The sequence below is a fragment of the Polyodon spathula genome, chromosome 3, assembly GCF_017654505.1.
Source record: "Polyodon spathula isolate WHYD16114869_AA chromosome 3, ASM1765450v1, whole genome shotgun sequence".
Taxonomy (NCBI): Eukaryota; Metazoa; Chordata; class Actinopteri; order Acipenseriformes; family Polyodontidae; genus Polyodon; species Polyodon spathula.
In genome coordinates this window covers 47,915,457-47,936,198 of record NC_054536.1, presented here as the reverse complement: position 1 = coordinate 47,936,198, position 20,742 = coordinate 47,915,457, and the positions used below count along the sequence as shown (strand labels likewise).

General features: G+C 38.1%; 1 protein-coding gene across 2 annotated transcripts in view; it reads left to right on the top strand.

The window, feature by feature from the left end:
* fam91a1 (family with sequence similarity 91 member A1) overlaps positions 1-20,742 on the top strand; it is a 96,088-nt gene that overhangs the window by 684 nt on the left and 74,662 nt on the right. For both annotated transcript variants that reach the window (XM_041245340.1, XM_041245339.1), the window contains exons 2-3: positions 2,428-2,512; positions 20,413-20,564. In XM_041245340.1, the coding sequence (XP_041101274.1) occupies positions 2,428-2,512; positions 20,413-20,564 (237 nt within the window). The remainder of the gene's footprint in view (positions 1-2,427; positions 2,513-20,412; positions 20,565-20,742) is intronic.

Below are 20,742 nucleotides of genomic sequence, written 5' to 3'. Positions count from 1 at the left end.
ACCTGGCTTTCACTGAAAAATTGTACCAGAGAAGAGTGTTTTAATCATCATCAGTATTTTGATGATGTCACATTGAAGTTTTGAGTATGATCAATAGGTTAGTACAAAAATGTATTTCTATGAATTGCGTTAAATACATTAAAAAAAATGTGATAGATACAATAAGGCATATGAGAAAAGGTTATACGTTAAATATTTGATATTGTCAATGCAGTAAGGTTTAAGTTTTAGTAATCTCAGCATTTATCCCAGGGCAACAAAACAGCATAACTGTATTTATTTATCTTTACAAGTTGTCCTGCAAGTTGCAATATTGTATACATGGAGACATTCAGAATGTCAGAGTCACATTAACCTTGAGGCTATTTTGTGACTTGCTGGCTGTCCAGCTGAACTTCAACACATTTTGACTATTACTTTGCTCCTCATTATTCTAGAGATTCAAGTAATAACAGGTCAAGGTTTTATTTGTTTAACCTGTACAACTGTTCAGCACAGTTATCTGGGATCAGTCAAGTCATTACAACAAGGTTGATTATCATCCCAGAACATTTCTCATCAAGATCATTACATTGCTCTTTCTGATTGGAGAGTTGACATTGACTAATCATGACATGATCTGGACCTGAAGGAATAACATTACTGAATGTTTGTCATCATTCTACAGGATAATAAAAATGAGAAAACATATTGAAAGAGCACAAACAGTTTAAGATGAACCACCAGCTTAATAAGGAGCAAAGTTAAAAGCAAAATAACTAATAAGTCAGTGAAATTGTGATGGACCAGATCCTGCAGGCAGTTTAATTCTGCAATATCGATAGCATATAGTTTCCATACTGCAGCCAATCGGTCAAGGTTATGTGAAAAAGTGAGTGGCTTTTACATGGGATACAGTCATTGCTCCAATGTGAATGTAAAGTTCTGTCGACACAGTGGAACAAGTAGCAGGTAACGCTTCCCTGTAGGCACTGTTTAACATGTTTCATGCAACACTGCAACAACCAATTACTGAAGTTTTATGCAAATGTACAACTTTTTTAACAAAAGCAAGATATGTGTTCAACTTTTGCTGGGACCAAGAGTTACATACTAGTTTATACGGTGCAAGAAGTTGCATGCAACTTGTTTCCCTCTCTAGATAGGACTTTTCAAAAGTTGTGTGCAGTCCTTGCATGCAACTAGTTGCTTCAATGACTTAACTCCATGATATTTTAATGGTACAGAATTTGTCCTGGAGTAAATACTGTGCTTTAGGAGTGTTCGATTTATTTTCTTCTGTTGGTGCCCCTGTTCCCAAGGCTGGCACAGTTTTTTCTGGATATGTGTTTCTCTACAACTACTCCTAAACCCTTCTAAGAACTGGGCCAGACTGCTTCAAAGAGAAAAAATAAGATATTTTGTTTTATATACCTGGACTGGTTCTGATCCAATATAAATCAGTATTGACTGAAATGTTTGAGACATTCATGTTGGAAACAAACTGTACATAGCAAAATACATTAAGGCTCTCCCAGTCCCAGTCACTCCTGAACTAGGCAGGCAATATGGGTTTGAAGTGTGTCACTGCTAGTTCAACTGCTAATATCTCAAACCATTTGAGATGCTGACTTCAAATTTTCAGAGTTATGGAATCTAATGGTGCCCTTAACTTTGACTTGTGAAACAAGTTGTGCTGTAGGTGAAATACCAATGGCAACGAACCTTTACAGTTTTTACATAGCAGTATTCTGTGATTCTCTTAAACTTCCAGTGCAGGTGGTGTTTAGTAGAAATTAATTTTCACTGCCACACTATAATAACCACTGGACATATCAATGTTGTTTTTTTTTTTTTTTTTTTTTTTTTTTTTCACACGTAATTTTACTTCATTTTTTTACAAACCCTTCAATCTGATGCAACACCTTTCTTGCATGCCCCCAGAGATGTTTTGTTTTTGTTCACAAAAATATCCTTTTTTGATTATAACTCAAGAACTTTTACACGCAATAGATGTTCAAAATTACTGACTAAATGTATTATTTACCATTTACAGCCACTTAAATACTGTTTTTTTTAATCCGGTGTGGTAGGTGGATATAAGAAAAGACAAGAAACTCAGTCTTGGCTCAGAAAGAGACCAGTATTTCCTTTCTTGTTATACCTCGTGCTTTTGAGAGCGCTGCAGCCACCACTGCTGTATTTTTAATCTGACATTTAAATACAACCCTTATTACCTTAATATCTGTTTGGACTTTCCAACGTGGTCGACTTCTATGGACAGTAATGCCAACTGGTCACAGTTCTAATGTCACAGCTTTAACTTTTTAAATTACAGCTGCATGGAATTTGTTTAGATTATTGATAGAGAAGATCTTCCACCATTATCAGCAACACTGATACAGTAACAATAATATATATTTGTTTTCTTTTTTTTTTTATCTTTAGGGCCTTGGTAACTCGCAGCGAGAGTATGAGAAGCATGTACTGCTTTATAGTATCCGCAATCAGTTAAGGTTCAGAAACAATTTGGGTAAGTTTAAAAATGTTTTAGCCTTCAGCCTTTAACAACATTAAGTATAATCAATAATTCTGTTTTTCATTTCCAAAGACAAACATTGATGTTCTGTTTCATATAGTGCTGTTTTTGTTGTTTTACTATGTGAGGTTGTGTGTTACAAAAGTTACTAAAATTGTGAAATTTTCTCAATGGTCCCAAATTGTGAGAGATGTATTGCATAGTCTGTGGAAATTTTGTAACCCTCTGATAATAGTTTTCTATTAGTACATGTTTTTGGGAAACCTGACTGACTAATCAGTGATCACAGATAAGGGATCAACTTGGCTAAAACCTCACACTTGCTCGGTGCTCCTAGGCCAAAAATAGAAATTGGTTGCCAAATCGAAATGTTTGAACTTACTTGCATGTTGCCTTATTCTGCTGAATGGTTAATCTATGCAGCTGATAACTGTAATGAACTCTGAATGTTTCTTTTTAAATATTTTGCAAGTGTTGTGACAGGAATTTGTTACTGCACCTTTAGTTGTGTACTGTTGTAATATGGGAAATAGCATGCTCAGTGTTCCTGAAGTCCTGATCTGAGAGCATATAACACAGACAGCACTTATGTTTACATGTTACTATTGTTTTCAGTAAAAACAAGTTTAAGCTTCAATAAATCTGTTCTGTTATTTGCAATATTAAATACAACACAGCAAGCACATTGTCATATATTAAAGATATTTCCAAATCATTCTTTCATTAGCACAATCTGAGAGGTTTAGTAAATGGCAGAAGCTGCAGAACTTTTAATTTTTAATTCCTTAATTTAGTTTTGTCAGCAGTATCGTTCCTAATTAGCCCCCCTTCACACTACTGGGCTTGCTCAGAGCCTCCCCATATTTGGGTCTGCAAACCTGTTCACATTTATGTTTTTAAGGTGCCTTTGCACGTTCACATATGTGACTGAAAAGCAGGCCTAAAATGTGGTGCACTTTTTATTTTTAATTTTCATGGAACGATAGCCTCCACTCAGAATGGAAGAGCTGAAAAAAAAGTTTTTTTTCATTGCAGTACAGAAGCAATTTTATAGTATATATTAAAAAAAAAACATATAGACTATTTTGACTTGCTGTAATGGTGTGTAACGGTGTCGGTCCGAGCTTGTCCCCGCCCACAATCACATTATTCTCGTAAGAACACAGAGATATTTAGAACGCAGGAAACAGCAACTTGCTAGTGTTCACAGGTATACATATTTATTTTCATAATGGATACTTCACTCGGATTGCACTCGCAAGACAAACTCACGACTGACCACCTAATAGTACTACTGCTCCCTCCTAAGGAAAGACACAGCATTAAATAATGTTAAATACACGACACATCATTCTTCTCATTTATACGTATTTGTTTAACCTGCATGAATACTGTCTTTGTTTTGTTTTGTTTACAAACACGATTGTTAAACTATTGTGTTACTTGTTATTATTATCATTATCACTGTTATTATTATTCTGTATTCCCTAACCATTACAAGTAAAGACTGATCATCAGCATTACACCTTCTCTTGGAAGATTAGCAAACATATAGTTATAGAATAACATTAACAATAATAATCACAATAACAGACATTGAAAGATAACACATTACAGTGAAAATATAATTTTTTACACTTTCAAATTCAGCAAGTTACCACAAATATTACAAATATTTCCATGTTAAAAAATATTCATGTTAGTTCAGCTTCTGAGTCTTTGTCATCCAGATGGCTATTGTAAAATAGAACTGCAACATTCTCCAGCCATATTGACTGAGACTTGCTGGCGTTGAGCACAGAAAAGAATTCAAAGTTTGCTGCTGTTTTACATTTTGTTTCATTCAATTTATGTTTAGCGCTTACTGTTATATAATTGTCTGCCTACAAGTGTAAACAACAGCATTGCTGCATGAAGTACAGAACAGCACATTACCATCGACTCGTTGATCCGATTAGGGATGATAGTTATTGTTTAGTGCATTTTTGAACCACTCTGTATTCTGACTGAAGTAAACTGAAGCCTCATTCAACACTGAACTTGAATACTGGAAGCAGTTTTATCAGACAGGTATGTTTACGCAAATTTAAAGCAAATTTAATTGTGTAAATGTTTATATGCGGTACTAGTATTGAATTGGTTATCCTCAAACTAAAATAAAAAAATCTTTTCATGTTTTTTTCCCCCTCCCCAAATGATAAAAACAAAAAAAGCTCCGACATCATAGAAAATCAGCATTTTTCCGTGTTATCATAGAAAATCAAATTGGTAATGTGATACGAAAAGGCTGGCCCTGGTCTGCTTTGCGTTCATACATATGTAAAGCCGGCCCTGGTCTGCTTTGCGTTCATACATATGTAAAACCGGCCCTGGTCCGGGATTGCAGGCATTTCTTTTTAGAGTGTTCACATATGAGAAAAGGCTGGCCTGAAGCAGCCTAGGGCCGCCTTAAATTGCAAGTGTGAACAGGGTCTTGAATTCGCATGTATTTCTATGCTTTCTTCTTTCTTAAATTGGTCACTTCTTAAAATGGTCTGTTTTGAGAAACAAAGTCTGTTTTCCCTGCAACAGCGGATTCTGCTTTAGTAAAAAATTCACACTATGTTTACTGTTTTTCATTTGGGTAACATCTTAAATTATCATGCCTGCTATTTTGGCTGAAGAGATATTATCAGCTCATCATCTAACTAGGGAAGTTACTGCACAATTAAATCATCCTCAGACGCCTGATGGTAACCAGTATAACCAAATTTGTTGTATGTGGGATATATCTCGCTGCAGAATGCAACAGTGTAAAAAAAAAAAAAAATCTGTTTGGGTTGATTCAGAACTTTATTTAGATACCCTACAATTTCACTGGTTAAAGACACTATTGGTTTATTGAAATTTACACAGAAAGCTTTTTTCAAGTTATGGTACGGTAATGTTTTCACTTCAGTTTTGTTGTTTATGAAAACATTTGTGATCAAGTATTTAACAATTGTACAAAGCTATATACAAAAGAACCAAATCTCGCACACATTAATGTATAAATAAATAGTACTGGGAGAAATATCTGAATATTTGAACAAGTATTTTTTGACATGTATTTGGATACAACAGTCAGATGTTAGTATTTGCTAGAAATGACAAAAATACCTTGCACTTATTTACTGTCTCACCAGAAATTGCGAGACAGTTTAAAAAATGGCAAATGAAAAAGAGCTCTGTGTGGTATGTGACTATATGTGTGTGTGTGTGTGTGTATATATATATATATATATATATATATATATATATATATATATATATATATATATATACACACACACATACAGTACCAGTGAAAAGTTTGAGTACACCTGCTTGAAACCAGGTTTTTCATGATTATCTATGGTTTTAACTGTATAAACTTGTCTATAAACACTTAATATTTCATTATATGATACATGTACTTCTCTAAGCTGATAATCATAAGTGAATTGCATTCAAAAATGTAATTTTTAAATGAAAATGTAAATCTTGTCCATTTCAATGAAATGGTCACCCAAAGCAAGGGGATTTCAGTCTGAAGCACGAGTCAGTTAAAAGTCTGAAATGTGTATAACACAGTGTTAGAACACTGGCCTAAGTATAAAAGTGTCTGTTAGATGTTCTCTGAGTTAACTAGCATGTTACCTAATTAACCTTTTGTCACAAATTATTGTTAACAGGTTAGGGTCCATGACTACTATAAAATATAGGTAGCACAGGCACAAGTTTGTCATTCCTGAATGTAAGGGAGCAGAAAATGACAAAATACGCTTAGTTAAGCAAAGAAAAAAGACAGTTTGTAATTACTTTAATAAATGAAGGTCTATCTTTAAGACAAATCGCAAGACCTTCGCAAGTGTCTGTAACAGCTGTGTCCAAATTTGAAATGTTTGGGTCCAACGGGCGAGTATTTGTAAGACGCAGAGAGGGTGAGCTCATGAGTTCTGCATGTGTGGTTCCCACTGTCAAGCATGGAGGAGGCAGTGTCATGGTCTGGGGTTGCTTTGCTGGTGACAGAGTTGGTTGTCTTTACCAAGTCCATGGCAAGCTCAGCCAGCATGGCTATCATAGCATACTTCAGAGGTATGCCATTCCATCAGGATTACGGCTAGTTGGGCAGTCCTTCATTCTTCAGCAAGATAATGACCCGAAACACACCTCAAAGTTGTGCAAGAACTATCTGACGAAGAAGGAAGTGAAGGACAACTCAATCTAATGATCGAGTCAAAGCAAAGCTACCCACAAGTGCCCTACATCTCTGGGAATTGCTGCAGAAGAGCTGGGAAGACATGTTGGGTGATTTCCTGCTGAAACTTGTTAACCGAATGCCTCGTGTTTGTGAGGCTGTTGTTAAGGCAAAGGGTGGCAATTTTGAGGAATCCAAGATTTGGAGACAATTTTCAATTTTCTTGAACATTGCTTTGGTACTCCTTATGTTTTGTTTGGTATATTGTAACATGTGTTTTCATTTTCAAATATTTACAGAAACGTATATGACGTAAACCATTGTCAATTATGAAAAAAAAAAACTAGTTTCCAGCAAGTGTACTCAAACTTTTGACTGTTCGGTGTGTGTGTGTGTGTGTGTGTGTGTGTGTGTATGTATGTATATACACAGTGCCTTGCAGAAGTATTCAGACCCCTGACCAATTCTCTCATATTACCGAATTACAAATGGTACATTGAAATTTCGTTCTGTTTGATATTTTATTTTTAAACACAAACTCAGAATCAATTATTGTAAGGTGACATTGGTTTTATGTTGGGAAATATTTTTAAGAAAAATAAAAAACTGAAATATCTTGCTTGCATAAGTATTCAACCCCTGTGCTGTGGAAGCTCCCAGTTTGTACCGATGAAAGAAATTGCCCTAACGAGGACACAATTACCTTACCATTGGCCTCCACCTGTGAACCATTAAAGTTGCTGTCACATTTTCTGGATAAAAACCCCACTGTTGAAGGATCATTGGTAAGGCTGTGAATCTGAAGGAAAATGAAGACCAAAGAGCATTCTACAGAAGTTAGAGATAAAGTAGTACAAATGCATAGATTAAGGAAAGGGTACAAAATAATATCCCAGTGTTTGGATACCCCAGTGAGCACAATTGGATCAATAATCAAGAAGTGGAAGCTGCATCACACCACCCAGGCACTGCCAAGAAAAGGACGTCCCTCAAAACTCAGCGCTCAAACAAGGAGTCTTGTGAGAGAAGCCACAGAGACGCCAACAATCACTTTGAAGGAGCTACAGAGTTCAATGGCTGGGAGTGGAGTAATGGTGCACCAGTCAACCATATCAAGAGCTCTGCATAACATTGGCCTGTATGGGAGGGTGGTAACAAAGAAGCAGTTACTCAAAAAGTTCCATCTGGAAGACGTGAAACACGTCTGGAGTTTGCCAGAAAGCATGACAGTGACCCAGCTGCGATGTGGGAAAAGGTTTTGTGGTCAGATAAAACAAAGATAGAGCTTTTTGGCCAAAACTCAAAGCGCTATGTGTGGTGCAAACCTACTACTAACACTGCTCATGCCTCAAGACACACCATCCCTACAGTGAAGTATGGTGGTGGCAGCATCATGCTGTGGGGATGCTTCTCATCAGCAGGGACTGGGCATCTTGTTACAGTTGAAGGAAGAATGGATGGAGCAAAATACAGGAAAATACTGCAAGAGAATCTGCTTCAGTTTGCTAAAAAACTGACGCTTGGGAGGAAATTCACCTTTCAGCAGGACAATGATCCCAAGCACAAGGCCAAAGCAACATTGGAGTGGCTGAAGAACAAAAAGGTGAATGTCCTACAGTGGCCCAGTCAAAGTCCTGATCTCAATCCCATTGAGAATCTGTGGCACTATTTGAAAATTGCGGTCCACAAGCGTCGTCCAACCAACCTGAACAACCTGGAGCAAATCACTCCGACACTGTGCAAAGCTGGTACATACTTGCCCCAAAAGACTTAAAGCTGTTATTGCAGCGAAAGGTGGCTCTACCAGATATTAATGTGTGGGGGTTGAATAGTTATGCAAGCAAGATATTTCAGTTTTTTTTTTCTTAAAAATATTTCCCAACATAAAACCAATGTCACCTTACAATAATTGATTTTGAGTTTCAGTGTTTCAAAATAAAATATCGAACAGAACGAAATTTCAATGTACCATTTGTAATTCAGTAATATGAGAGAATTGGTCAGGGGTCTGAAAACTTTTGCAAGGCCCTTTATACATTTATATGTGTGTATATACAGAACTGTGCAAAAGTTTTAGGTAGGTGTGAAAAATGCTGTAAAGTAAGAATGCTTTCAAAAATAGACATGTTAATAGATTATATTTATCAGTTAACTAAATGCAAAGTGAGTGAACAGAAGAATAATCTAAATCAAATCCATATTTGGTATGACCACCCTTTGCCTTCAAAACAACATCAATTCTTCTAGGTACACTTGCACAAAGTCAGAGATTTTGTAGGCACATAGTCAGGTGTATGATTAAACAATTATACCAAACACGTGCTAATGATGATCAATTCAATATATAGGTTGAAACACAATCATTAACTGAAACAGAAACAGCTGTGTAGGAGGAATAAAACTGGGTGAGGAACAGTCAAACTCAGTAACAAGGTGAGGTTACTGAAAACAGTTTACTGTCAAAAGTCATACACCATGGCAAGACTGAGCACAGCAACGAGACACAAGGTAGTTATACTGCATCGGCAAGGTCTCTCCCAGGCAGAAATTTCAAGGCAGACAGGGGTTTCCAGATGTGTTGTCCAAGCTCTTTTGAAGAAGCACAAAGAAATGGGCAACGTTGAGGACCGTAGACGCAGTGGTCGGCCAAGGAAACTTACTGCAGCAGATGAAGGACACATCATGCTTACTTCCCTTCGCAATCGGAAGATGTCCAGCAATGCCATCATCTCAGAATTGGCAGAAAACAGTTGGCACCCTGGTACACCCATCTACTGTCCGGAGAAGTCTGGTCAGAAGTGGGCTTCATAGAAGACTTGCGGCCAAAAAGCCATACCTCCAACATGGAAGCAAGGCCAAGCGACTCAACTATGCACAAAAACACAGGAACTGGGGTGCAAAAAAATGGCAGCAGGTGCTCTGGACTGATGAGTCAAAATTTGAAATATTTGGCTGTAGCAGAAGGCAGTTTGTTCTCCGAAGGGCTGGAGACCAGTACACGAATGAGTGTCTGCAGGCAACAGTGAAGCATGGTGGAGGTTCCTTGCAAGTTTGGGGCTGCATTTCTGCAAATGGAGTTGGGGATTTGGTCAGAATTAATGGTCTCCTCAATGCTGAGAAGTATAGGCAGATACTTATCCATCATGCAATACCATCAGGGAGGCATCCGATTGGCCCCAAATTTATTCTGCAGCATGACGACGACCCCAAACATACACCAAAAGTCATTAAGAATGATCTTCAGCGTAAAGAAGAACAAGGAGTCCTGGAAGTGATGGTATGGCCCCCACAGAGCCCTGATCTCAACATCGAGTCTGTCTGGGATTACATGAAGAGAGAGAAGCAACTGAGGCTGCCTAAATCCACAGAAGAACTGTGGTTAGTTCTCCAAGATGTTTGGGCCAACCTACCTGCCGAGTTCCTTCAAAAACTGTGTGCAAGTGTACCTAGAAGAATTGATGCTGTTTTGAAGACAAAGGGTGGTCACACCAAATATTGATTTGAAAGGGCGGTCACCACCCCCCACCAACAAACAAACAAGTTGTTTTACCCCCCCCCCCCAGTAGATTTTTCTTCTGTTCACTCACTTACAGCATTTTTTCACACCTGCCTAAAACTTTTGCACTGTACTGTATATATGTGTGTGTGTATATAACAGTTAATGAGGAACAGTTAAATGAAATAGAAGAAAACAAGGATTGAAAAAAAACATAAAAAATAAATTAAAACCACAGCATGGGCTGGTTAATGTACTTTAAAAAAAAAAAAAAAAAATCACATTTTATGGAAATAAATCCAAAAAAATCTCAACAACATAAAGGAATTTTATGCCAGTGCAAGAAGTTAAACTGAGGACCAGTATTCAGTCTCCAGTTTTATAATGCTGAGTGGACTAAACACATATTTTAACAGTAGAAGTTTTAAATTCTCTGCTGATGGCGAGTTTAAAACCAGCCGTAACGTATTCATGTCAGTCTGGAAAACTGTTGGAAAAGCAGGTAACGACAAGGCCAGTCACGACACCCCCCCGAATTACGGACCAGGATTTTAAACATCTGCGGAAACTGAGGTTCTGTCCCCTGATACCGCAGTCAGATTGGTGCATAAAGTCTGGTTTGATCGTCAACATAGTCTGGCACGACTTGGGCGCGAGGGTGTCTGACAAATAACAAAAACGTATTTTGAGATCCAAAGTAATGAAAATGTACTAGAATATGTGTAAACTTTATAGTAAATGCTTGCATATAACAAGTTCACAAACTCACTTCAAGATCCAGCTTCAGTCTGTACCGCAGCTCCTCTTCTTAATTCCTTATTGTAATTTGAAACTCTGCCGATCATCCAGTTTGTGCTCAGCCCTGTAGTTTCTAGTGAGATGGCACTTTTGATGCAGAAATTCACAATAAATGAACATGTGCAATTTATTTTTAATAGGCGAGCAATTAATTAAATTAAATAAAATTTGGGATATATTACACTGCGGATATGTACACAAAAGTTTCTGGTTTTGTCTTAATTTAAATGTGTTTTAATTATTTGTTATTATTTTTCTTCCCACAATTGACAGGTAGCTGTGTTGTAAGCGATATAAACCACTTTGGGCTGTGTGGTTCCGATGATATATACCACATCTGGGGTGGTTAAAGGCGTGGTATATATCATGGGAGCCGCGCGGCATGTCGTGGTTTATACTTTATATATATATATATATATATATATATATATATATATATATATATATATATATATATATATATATATAAAGTATAAACACACAGGATCAACACAGCAGGTCATGAGCCTCAATTAAAAAGTTTTAGACAGCAAAAAGTAACTAAACCAGATTAGGCACGCGCATGCATAGTCATCTCTATGGAAAGCCATCTGGGTCAAGAAAATGTTGTGCAGCTTTAGAGCGAGTCAGAATCTTATGAGATAGAAAAAAGTCAAGCATGTCATTATGAAATGCCTCGTTAAACAGTGCCCAACTTGCTGGAAATGGTGTGTAGTGATTTTAATATAGATTGTATATAATATTTTTTTGTTGCCAGTTTCTGTATGTGTAGGCTTGCTACTATTTTAATTTTATTTTTTTAGGCCAGCAAGCAGAGTCAGAAAAGATTAACCAATGAGTCATCATTAAGTAAAAAATAAGCAAGGTTCAGCTACTAACTGTGAACCAGTCAAGCTCCACAAAGTGGTAATGAGCATATGTATACTGGTGCCAGGTGTGCCACATTTACAGATGCAGTGTCAGATCATTTTCATTTGGAAACGTCACTGCGGGGTTGCATGAAAAAACTTAACATTTATTATGATGGGCAAGGTTTTTAGAAGCCACAGATGTGTTTAGCCATTCGTTCTCCCAATTAGGAATATTAGCTAGACTCCCCAACTCCTGCTCCCAGGTTTTTTTTGTAAAGCTAGGGGCTTACAAGATTTAATTACTATGAGGCAGAGCTGTATCCCATGGCACATAGGTAGCTGATCTGAGCCTTGAGTACATACAATAAGATAAGAGAAGCCAGGAAGAGAGTAGGTCTCTTCGAGGTCCCACAACGTAAAAGGCCTTTATCATGAAAGATGTCATCAAAAGTAAAAATGCCTCTGGATAAACAAAGTGCTGGCCTCCTGTTAAAAAATTAGTTATTCTAAATTGAAAATGATTTATAAAATGTATAGGTCCACCCGTGTATTTTTCAATACTATTCCATGTACTCATGAGTTAGCTATAATAGGACCAAATTTTATGTCAATATTTATGAAAGAGAGGTCTTGTAGCCTATGTGGCAATACCAGAGCCTCCTCCACATGCCTCAAATGAACCTGCGAATCATGTTCCAGGCAAGTTTTCAAAGCTCAATGTCCAGTAGTAGAATTTCAAAACACCCGATAATTTAGCTCGTTGACGCGTATGTTCGTGGGAGTCTGCCACCCCATATGAATTTGGAAATCATAGGGTGGTCAACCTGTTCTGAGCCGAAGGAGGTTCAGAGTGTGACGATGCAACAGTTAAGTTGCAATCATTCAGGACAGGCAATTGGTTCACCAAGGTGGTCCTCAAAGATGCCTAGTTCCATATCCCCATAAAAACCGGCACACTTAAGTGCTTGCGATTCACCTTCAGGGAACAGCGTACGAGTCACGGTCTTGCCATTTGGCCTCTCTAGCTCCCCATGCCTTTTCAAAGTGCTTAGTGGCATCAGAGTACTCAATTACCTGGATGACTGGTTCATTATGTTCTGTCTCCAGTACAGGCTGAGGTATACATGGAACTCTCTACAGACCACCTTCATTGGTTGGGCCTGTAGGTGAATCTTGCAAACAGCCAGCTCAACCCTCTCCATCAGCCTCCAATTTGGGAGTGCACCTGGACTGCAGGCCCATGCTGTACACTGTCAGACAACAGGGTGCAGAGAATGGCCATTTGTCTGAAGCTTTTCAGTGCCCTCTAAAAGCCTGGTTCAACAACAGGGTTTTTCAGCCTGCATTAAACCGTGGCAGTCTGGTGACAGTGTTTCGTTATTGTCTGAGGGCATTTCTTAGTGGACTCAGCCTGCCCACCTACGATAGGGATAGCACTGGGCAGCATCACCAGAGGGAGGTCATCACAGCTTCGTCCAGCCTCGGCTGGAATGCTGTGTGGAATGGTAGGGGAGCGCAAGGCGTGTGGAACCCCCCATGTCAATATTTGGAGCTGCAGGTAGTGTTTTTTGCCTTGCAGAAACACTACTGTAGTGGCTCATATAAACCACCAGGGCGGGAGGTCCCCCAGTCTCCGTTGACTAACCTGGACCTTTCCCTGTGAGCAGTACACCTGCCCAGGGTAGTAAGGTAGGCGGTTGACCGCCTCTCAAGGGAAGTTCCCAGTGCCGTGCCTCAGAATGGAGGCTTCACCCAGAGGTGATGAACCTCATTTGGCAACGGTTTGGAAGAGCAGAGATAGACCACTTGCACAGACAGGACTGCCTATGAGTTGGCCAATGTGCCCCCTCCAGAAAGCTCACTGCCCATTCGTTCAGGGACATGGCAACTACGTGGGCTTTATTCCAGGGTGCATCTGTCAATAACATTTGCAATGCAGCGGTGTGGGCACCTCCCCTTACCTTTACTTAATTTTGAACTTTGAGTTGGAGGTGTAGGGACCAAATTTAAAATATTCTCAGAGTTGATATGAACCAGCAATTTTATTAAGCAGAATTCTGGCAAGAAAATAATTGGCCACTACTAAATTAAAAAAAAAAAAAAAAAAAGGGTTGTGGGCAACTTCTGGGTCGACCCTTCCAGCAAAAAGTTAGAGATGAGTTCTCCCTCCATTTTGTAGCCATAGCTATTGGTACTGGGGTTCCTCATGGTAACACACAGGGTGGACTTGGCCAAACCTTGTGGCATACCAGTTGTCTGCAGTAATTGCCTTGCGACAGCTTTCGTATTTCTGTCCATGAGGTAATGATTGCATTTTGTACTTGACAGGGAATGTTGGATTATTATCATAACCCTGGTTCCCAGAAATAGAAATGTAACCATGAACCCTTTTGCAGTCCATTTATTCAGTGCTTGTCCGGCACTTCAGGTCTAAGTTATTTTCACACGAGCTGTTTAAAATATTTTTTCCAGAGTAAAACAGGTTCAGCACTGTATCTACAGCCAAGCCCCACCCCTTGTTCGCTGTATTTTTCACATACCTCTTTGTAGACATGCATACTGATAAATCCTCTCCTTCTCACTCATTTTATCACCAAACTCTTCAATAATGCTATCCAAGTCATTATTTTATTACTATAACATCTTAAAAAGCTCTGCAAATGTCTATGATATTCTTTGAGCACTGGATGCAGAAGCAGCTACCTCCTTTATGTCTGTTATCTCTGTAATGCATGGGGCTATGATACACGCCCTCTTTTTTTTTCAGTTTCATTCGGCTCCTATCGGTCTCAATGGGCCATTGAAAGGTTTTCTCTGCTTTTATCTTGAGAGAAAAAACGACTAGAGACTTGTGCTTTACGTCTTTTTGACGATGTAGGACAGGAAAGAAAAAATTGTAATGTCGGACCTGGTCTGACATAGGACTGCAAAGGGTTAACCTTCAAGGTCTCTGCGTCTATGATTGCAGCAGTCTCGTGGGTTTGACCCCACAACTTGTCCCATGGCAATAATACTGGGCAGGACTTTTTCATTAGAGGATTTCCCCTCTACATTAAAGGTCTCCCATGGCAATAATACTGGGCAGGACTTTTTCATTAGAGGATTTCCCCTGTAACTAGTCTATTAGTGTTTTATGTTGTATGTAGTGTGCTAATGTTGGCTTTTATGTATAAAATACATGGGATATAAATATGGGTTATGAGCACTAGTGTAATTTGTATTTAGGCACAAGGAATGCACAGCACTTCAAGTGTATGTAAAATGTAATATGTGAGCACAGGGAACTGCACAAAGTAAATTCACTTGCAGTTGTACCAAGACTCCAATTGAATGATTGATTAGCAATCAAGTCTTGGTATATCTGCATAAAAGCAGCATGTTTTCACTCATTGGGGTTGTGTGTTCAGGGCGAAAGAACGGGAAAGAGACGGAGAGAAAAAGTAAGCAATTGCTACGTCGTGCTGGAGGACCAGCATGGTACTTGTTTGTTCCCTGTTTGTTAGTGTCTGTTCATTTTGTTTGTCTATTTATTTTGGCTCAAGTGCCGTGTTCTGTTTTGTTCAGCATTTTTATTTTCTGGTTGTTCATTTATTAAATGCTGAGCGCCAGCAAGTGCTCAGCTTCACCAAAAATCTACTTCCCTGTCCTTTGTGTTATTGTTCGGGGTATGACGTCACCACTCAGCCAGCCTTGTGACAGGCACCAGTTGGGCTTGCCATGTAAAATTGACATGGTCTCCCCAGGAACTCAGTTTCCCTGGGGTGGCGGTGGGGATTTTGAAAGTGGTTCGGCTTCTTCGGGTTAAACATGTTGCTAAATGTACTCATGAAGCCTCCATTTGAGCCCACACATTCAGCTGAGCTGAAATGTTATCGCTCAAGCGACTGTTTGCTTGCTATCAACTTCACAAAGCAGGTGAGCGAGATGCAGGTTTTCTCCTGAGTGACAACCTGCTTAATTTTTACAGAGGCCAGGAAAAGGGTTACTCTCTGTATCGATCCTTCCTTTTGTCAAACACTATCTCAGCATTTCATGTCAACCAGTCTGTGGATTTGGAGGGTTCTTTCCACCTTCTAGTCTAACAGGGAGCTTCAGCTCCATACGCTCCGCCCAGTGAGGGCCCTGGCGTGCTATGTTGATAGGACAAAAAGTTGGAGGCAGTCCAGATAATGTGTTGTCTGCTCTGAGACTACATAACATGGTCAATCCCTGTCTAGGCAGAGGTTGTCCAAATGGATAGCAGACACAGACAGGACTGCCAGTGAGCTGGCAAAGTGCCCCATCCAGAAAGCTCACTGCCCATTTGTTCAGGGGCATGGCAACTTTGTGGGCTTTATTCCATCTGCCAATAACATTTGCAATGCAGCGGTGTAGGCTCCTCTCCATACCTTTACTAGGTTCTACAGACTTGGGTTGTGGATCCACAAAACCCTGTTTTTTGGAACTAGAGTTTTAAGAGCGGCTTCCGAGTTAACCCTTACAAACAGGCATAGAGGTGAGTTTCTCCTCAGTTTGTTATCCCTAGCTACTTGTACTGGGGTTCCTAATGGTAACGTGCAAGGTGGCCTTTGGCTTAGCATTGTAGCATTCTAGTTGGTCTGCAGTACTGCCTTGCAACAGCTTTGGCATTCATACCCATTAGGACATTTCATACTTTGATAGGGAACGTTAGGTTATTTTCATAACCCTGGTTCCTTGAAATAGAAATATAACCATTAAACTTCAAGGTCCCTGCATCCATGATTGCAGCAGTTTTGAGGGAAAAATGATGATGATGTCTCTGTCTGCAGTCCACTTATGCCGTCAGGGTCTGGCCCAACTGCGTCACAGGCTCTGATGTGCAACTTTGATGTATCTTATTCAGGTTATCTGGGTCATTATGTAATGGTTACATTTCTATTTCAGGGAATCAGGGTTATGATAATAACCAAATGTTATACATTTTTCTTGTGTGCATTTCATGCGTACCGTACAAAAGTAGACTTGTTTGTTTGTTTGTTTTTTTTTAAATCCCTGCCATTGTAGTTTCTTCACACTAAACAAAGTGGCAAAATCTTTAATTTTAGATGTACATGTAGATTATCTTGCTTCTAAGAACTAAGGTTAATAGGTAATCCATTGGTTCATTTTGAGAATAGTTTCTGATTCTTTAGTTGCTGTGATGAAAATACTTTCTACAGAACTAGTGGACTGAGTAAGTGGATTGAATACATGTGCGTTGAATGAAAAGCAGATCAAATAAGTCCCGGTACCCAGTACCGGTGTCACGGGAAATAAGTTAGCATTTGCCTTTTTTGAGCCTTTGTGTGAAAGCACAAATTTTAGAAGTTAAAGGCAAGGTTCTGTGGAGATTTATCCAAGATTTTACAGATGCCATTTGTATTTAAGAAATGAAAACAGGTACTGCAGACCGTATTTATTTATTTTTGTTTAAAAAATGTGACGTTTGTCGTCTTATTTATCGAAGTGTAAATGTACGTTCTAAGTTTTTATAAATACATTTTATTTAAAATAAAGCGCTCGCTGTGTTTGGATGTGCAGTGTGGTTTTTAGTAAAAATAATTTTTTTAAAAACATTTTGTCTGTATAATTTATGTTTGTGCAGAGTTAAAATATCTACTTGCCAAATGTTTATTTCCTTTCAAAAATTTTGGGTCATTATACTGTGGCATAAGCTAATATAAGCATTTATTCTGTGTAGGCTCAAGTTTAACTAAGTTATTATTTTCACAGTAAAATGCTCGGTTGTTTTGTATTTATTTTTTTTATAAATGTTATGGGGAAGTGGGTGCAAACATTTTTATTGATACAGAGAATACTGTTTTTGACGTTTTAGTCAAGTCTACGTGTGGGAATATCTAAACCTGTTTTAATATATACAGAAAACGTATATGTTTTTTGTGAAAGATGGTGTTTTAAGAGATACTGTGAAGCATGGTGGTGGCAGCATCATGTTTCTCATCGGCAGGGACTGGTGCACTTGTCAGGATAGAAGGGAAAATGAATGTAATAAAGTATAGAGAAGTCCTTGAGGAAAACCTGCTGCCCTCTGCAAGAAAGCTGAAACTGGGACAGAAGTTCACCTTTCAGTATGACAACGACCCATGACATGGTGGATGTACTCGCACAGCACCAAATACTGTACTAATAATTCAGATAGCTCTCCAATTTAATGTCGTGCCCTGTGCAAATCTCTCATCCTCAGTTCTACAATGAAAGTCCCCACTCACCAGTCGTTATATTTCAGGAAAGGTGAAACGTCATATCGCAGGTTATCGCAGGTTATATTTCTTACTTGTGGATTTTTATGTGAAACTCTATGAGAACAGATTTGTTTTAATTATTATGTTTTACACCAGATCTTATGAATCAAATAGAAGATATCATGAATAAATATAAAGATATCATACAGCATTCATTGCATACTATAGAGTAATACTTATGCCGATATACATTTCTCAATAACAAAGCTATTTAAAAAATGTACTTATTAAAACAAAACACAGTACATGTACACAATTCAAAATATACAATACAAAACAATATATACAATAAAACAAAGGTGTAAGGTTGGTTATGGGAAGGGAAGGATTTATTTACCGAAGGTGTGGTTTAATTCCATGCTAGAGGTTTTTTTAGGAATATATCCTTACCAGTGTTATTCATATGGATACCACCCCCTCCTAAAAAGCCCAACTCGATCATATTTAATTTTGGGATGCTGAATTGAATCTCCCCATCCCTTACAAAATCCAAAATTACACTGTTCACCCAGTTACGTGCTTTGTTTATTTTTGGAGATGCCTTTACATCTTTCCAAAGACGTCGCTGGGTGATGCACAAGAAAATTATCTTTCTATTTGGAAATAGCTCATGCAAATTTGTTAAATATTTGTTCATTTTTCTAACTAATTCCACACTTCAATTTACCTGAATCATTGCCTCCAGCATGAATCACCGGGATATCAGGTTCTTTGGGTGATGCGCTGTGTTGGGTTTACGCCAAATATAACGCTTTGCATTCAGGTCAGAAAGTTCCATTTTAGTTTCGTCAGATCATAAAACTTTTTGCCACATGGTTACAGAATCTCCTGTGTGTTTTTTTGCATTTTTAAGGTGGGCCTTCTTGAGTAATGGTTTCCTTCTTGCCACCCTACCATACAGGCCAGATTTGTGGAGTGCTTAGAATATTGTTGTCACATGCACACTTTGACAAGTCTTGGCCATAGAAGCCTGTAGCTCTTGCAAAGTTGCCATTGGCCTCTTGGTAGCCTCTGATCAGTCTTCTACTTGCTCGGTCATCCAGTTTGGAGGGACGGCCTGATCTAGGCAGGGTCTTGGTGGTGCCATACATCTTCCACTTCTTAATAATCGTCTTGACTATGCTCCATGCGATATTTAAGACCTTTTGATATTTGTTTATATCCATCCTCTGATCTGTGCCTTTCAACAACTTTGTCCCAGAGTTCTTTTGAAAGCACGTTGGTGCTCATGGTTGAGTCTTTGCTTTGAAATGCACTACAGGAACTGCTTAATTTATGTGAATCACTACAATTTAACACAGGTGGAGGCCACTTAACTTGGTGTGTGATTTTGAAGGTGATTTGGTTACACCTGAGCTAATTTAGGATTGCTATTACTTGGTGGACACTTATCCAACCAAGCTATTTCAGTTTTTATTTTTAATTCATTTTCTACAAATTTCTAGAATATTTTTTTCACTTGGGAAGTTGTGGGGTAGGATGTGTAGATATAAATGAAAAAAAACAAAAGGTGAAAAATTTGAAAGGGGCTGTAGACTTTCTATAGGCACTGTGTGTGTGTATATCTATCTATCTATCTATCTATATATATGTGTGTGTGTGTGTGTGTGTATATGTGTATGTGTATATGTATATATATATATATATATATATATATATATATATATATATATATATATATGTATATATGTAGTGTACACACACAACTTGATTTATGTACAAACAATCCACATAAATCATATAGTATTTTTTTTACATGCACAGGGCTCTAGCCCTGCCACAGTTTCAACAAGAGGGTAAAAAACCTTAAAAAAAAAAAAAAAAATCATTTATCAGTTATATTTTAGTAGTTTTAACTTTTATATACTGTATTCAAACTAACACAAAACAATACATTTTAAAAGAAATCTCAAACTTTTCACCATATGATTATGACCTTATAATGGATCAGATTTCTATTTTATCTGAGCCTATGAGTTCTGTACAGCATATAAGGCTCCTCCGTGCTGCAGTAAGTCAAGTATTAATGTGCCCTTAATTCAAATTAATTTAAAATAATTATTTTTTTCCCCCACAGATGCATCACAAGTATCAGAGATAAACAAAAATGAGCTATGGAGTAAAAAAACTTTGACAGAAATTAACAGAAAATGATGTTTATAAACTGGATTCTGCGGGTTTCTTGTGACTCCAGTAACATTTGCCGTGCGCAAGGCTACAAGTTAACCATTTGTTTGCTTTTGGTTTTGACCTTTTAAACTGTAAAGTATCCTTTTTTTTTTAAACAGTGAAACATATGAAGAAAGATGAACGTAAGTACTATGAAGAACTCTTGAAGTACAGCAGAGAACACCTCATGCTGTACCCTTACCACCTGTCTGACATAATGGTGAAGGGTCTGCGAGTCACACCATTTTCATACTATATTGGAATAATGGAGGTAAGTTTGAATACAAAAATGTGCTAAAAAAAAAAACATTTATTGAATAACTTTCTTTGTTATAGGTTTTCCAAACCAGTCAACAGGATGTGTTTAAATGGAAAACAGACTCATGTTGTTGGGTTGGGCATTGGTAAACCACAAAAACAGGGGATGCAATATTAAGTGTAATATAGTA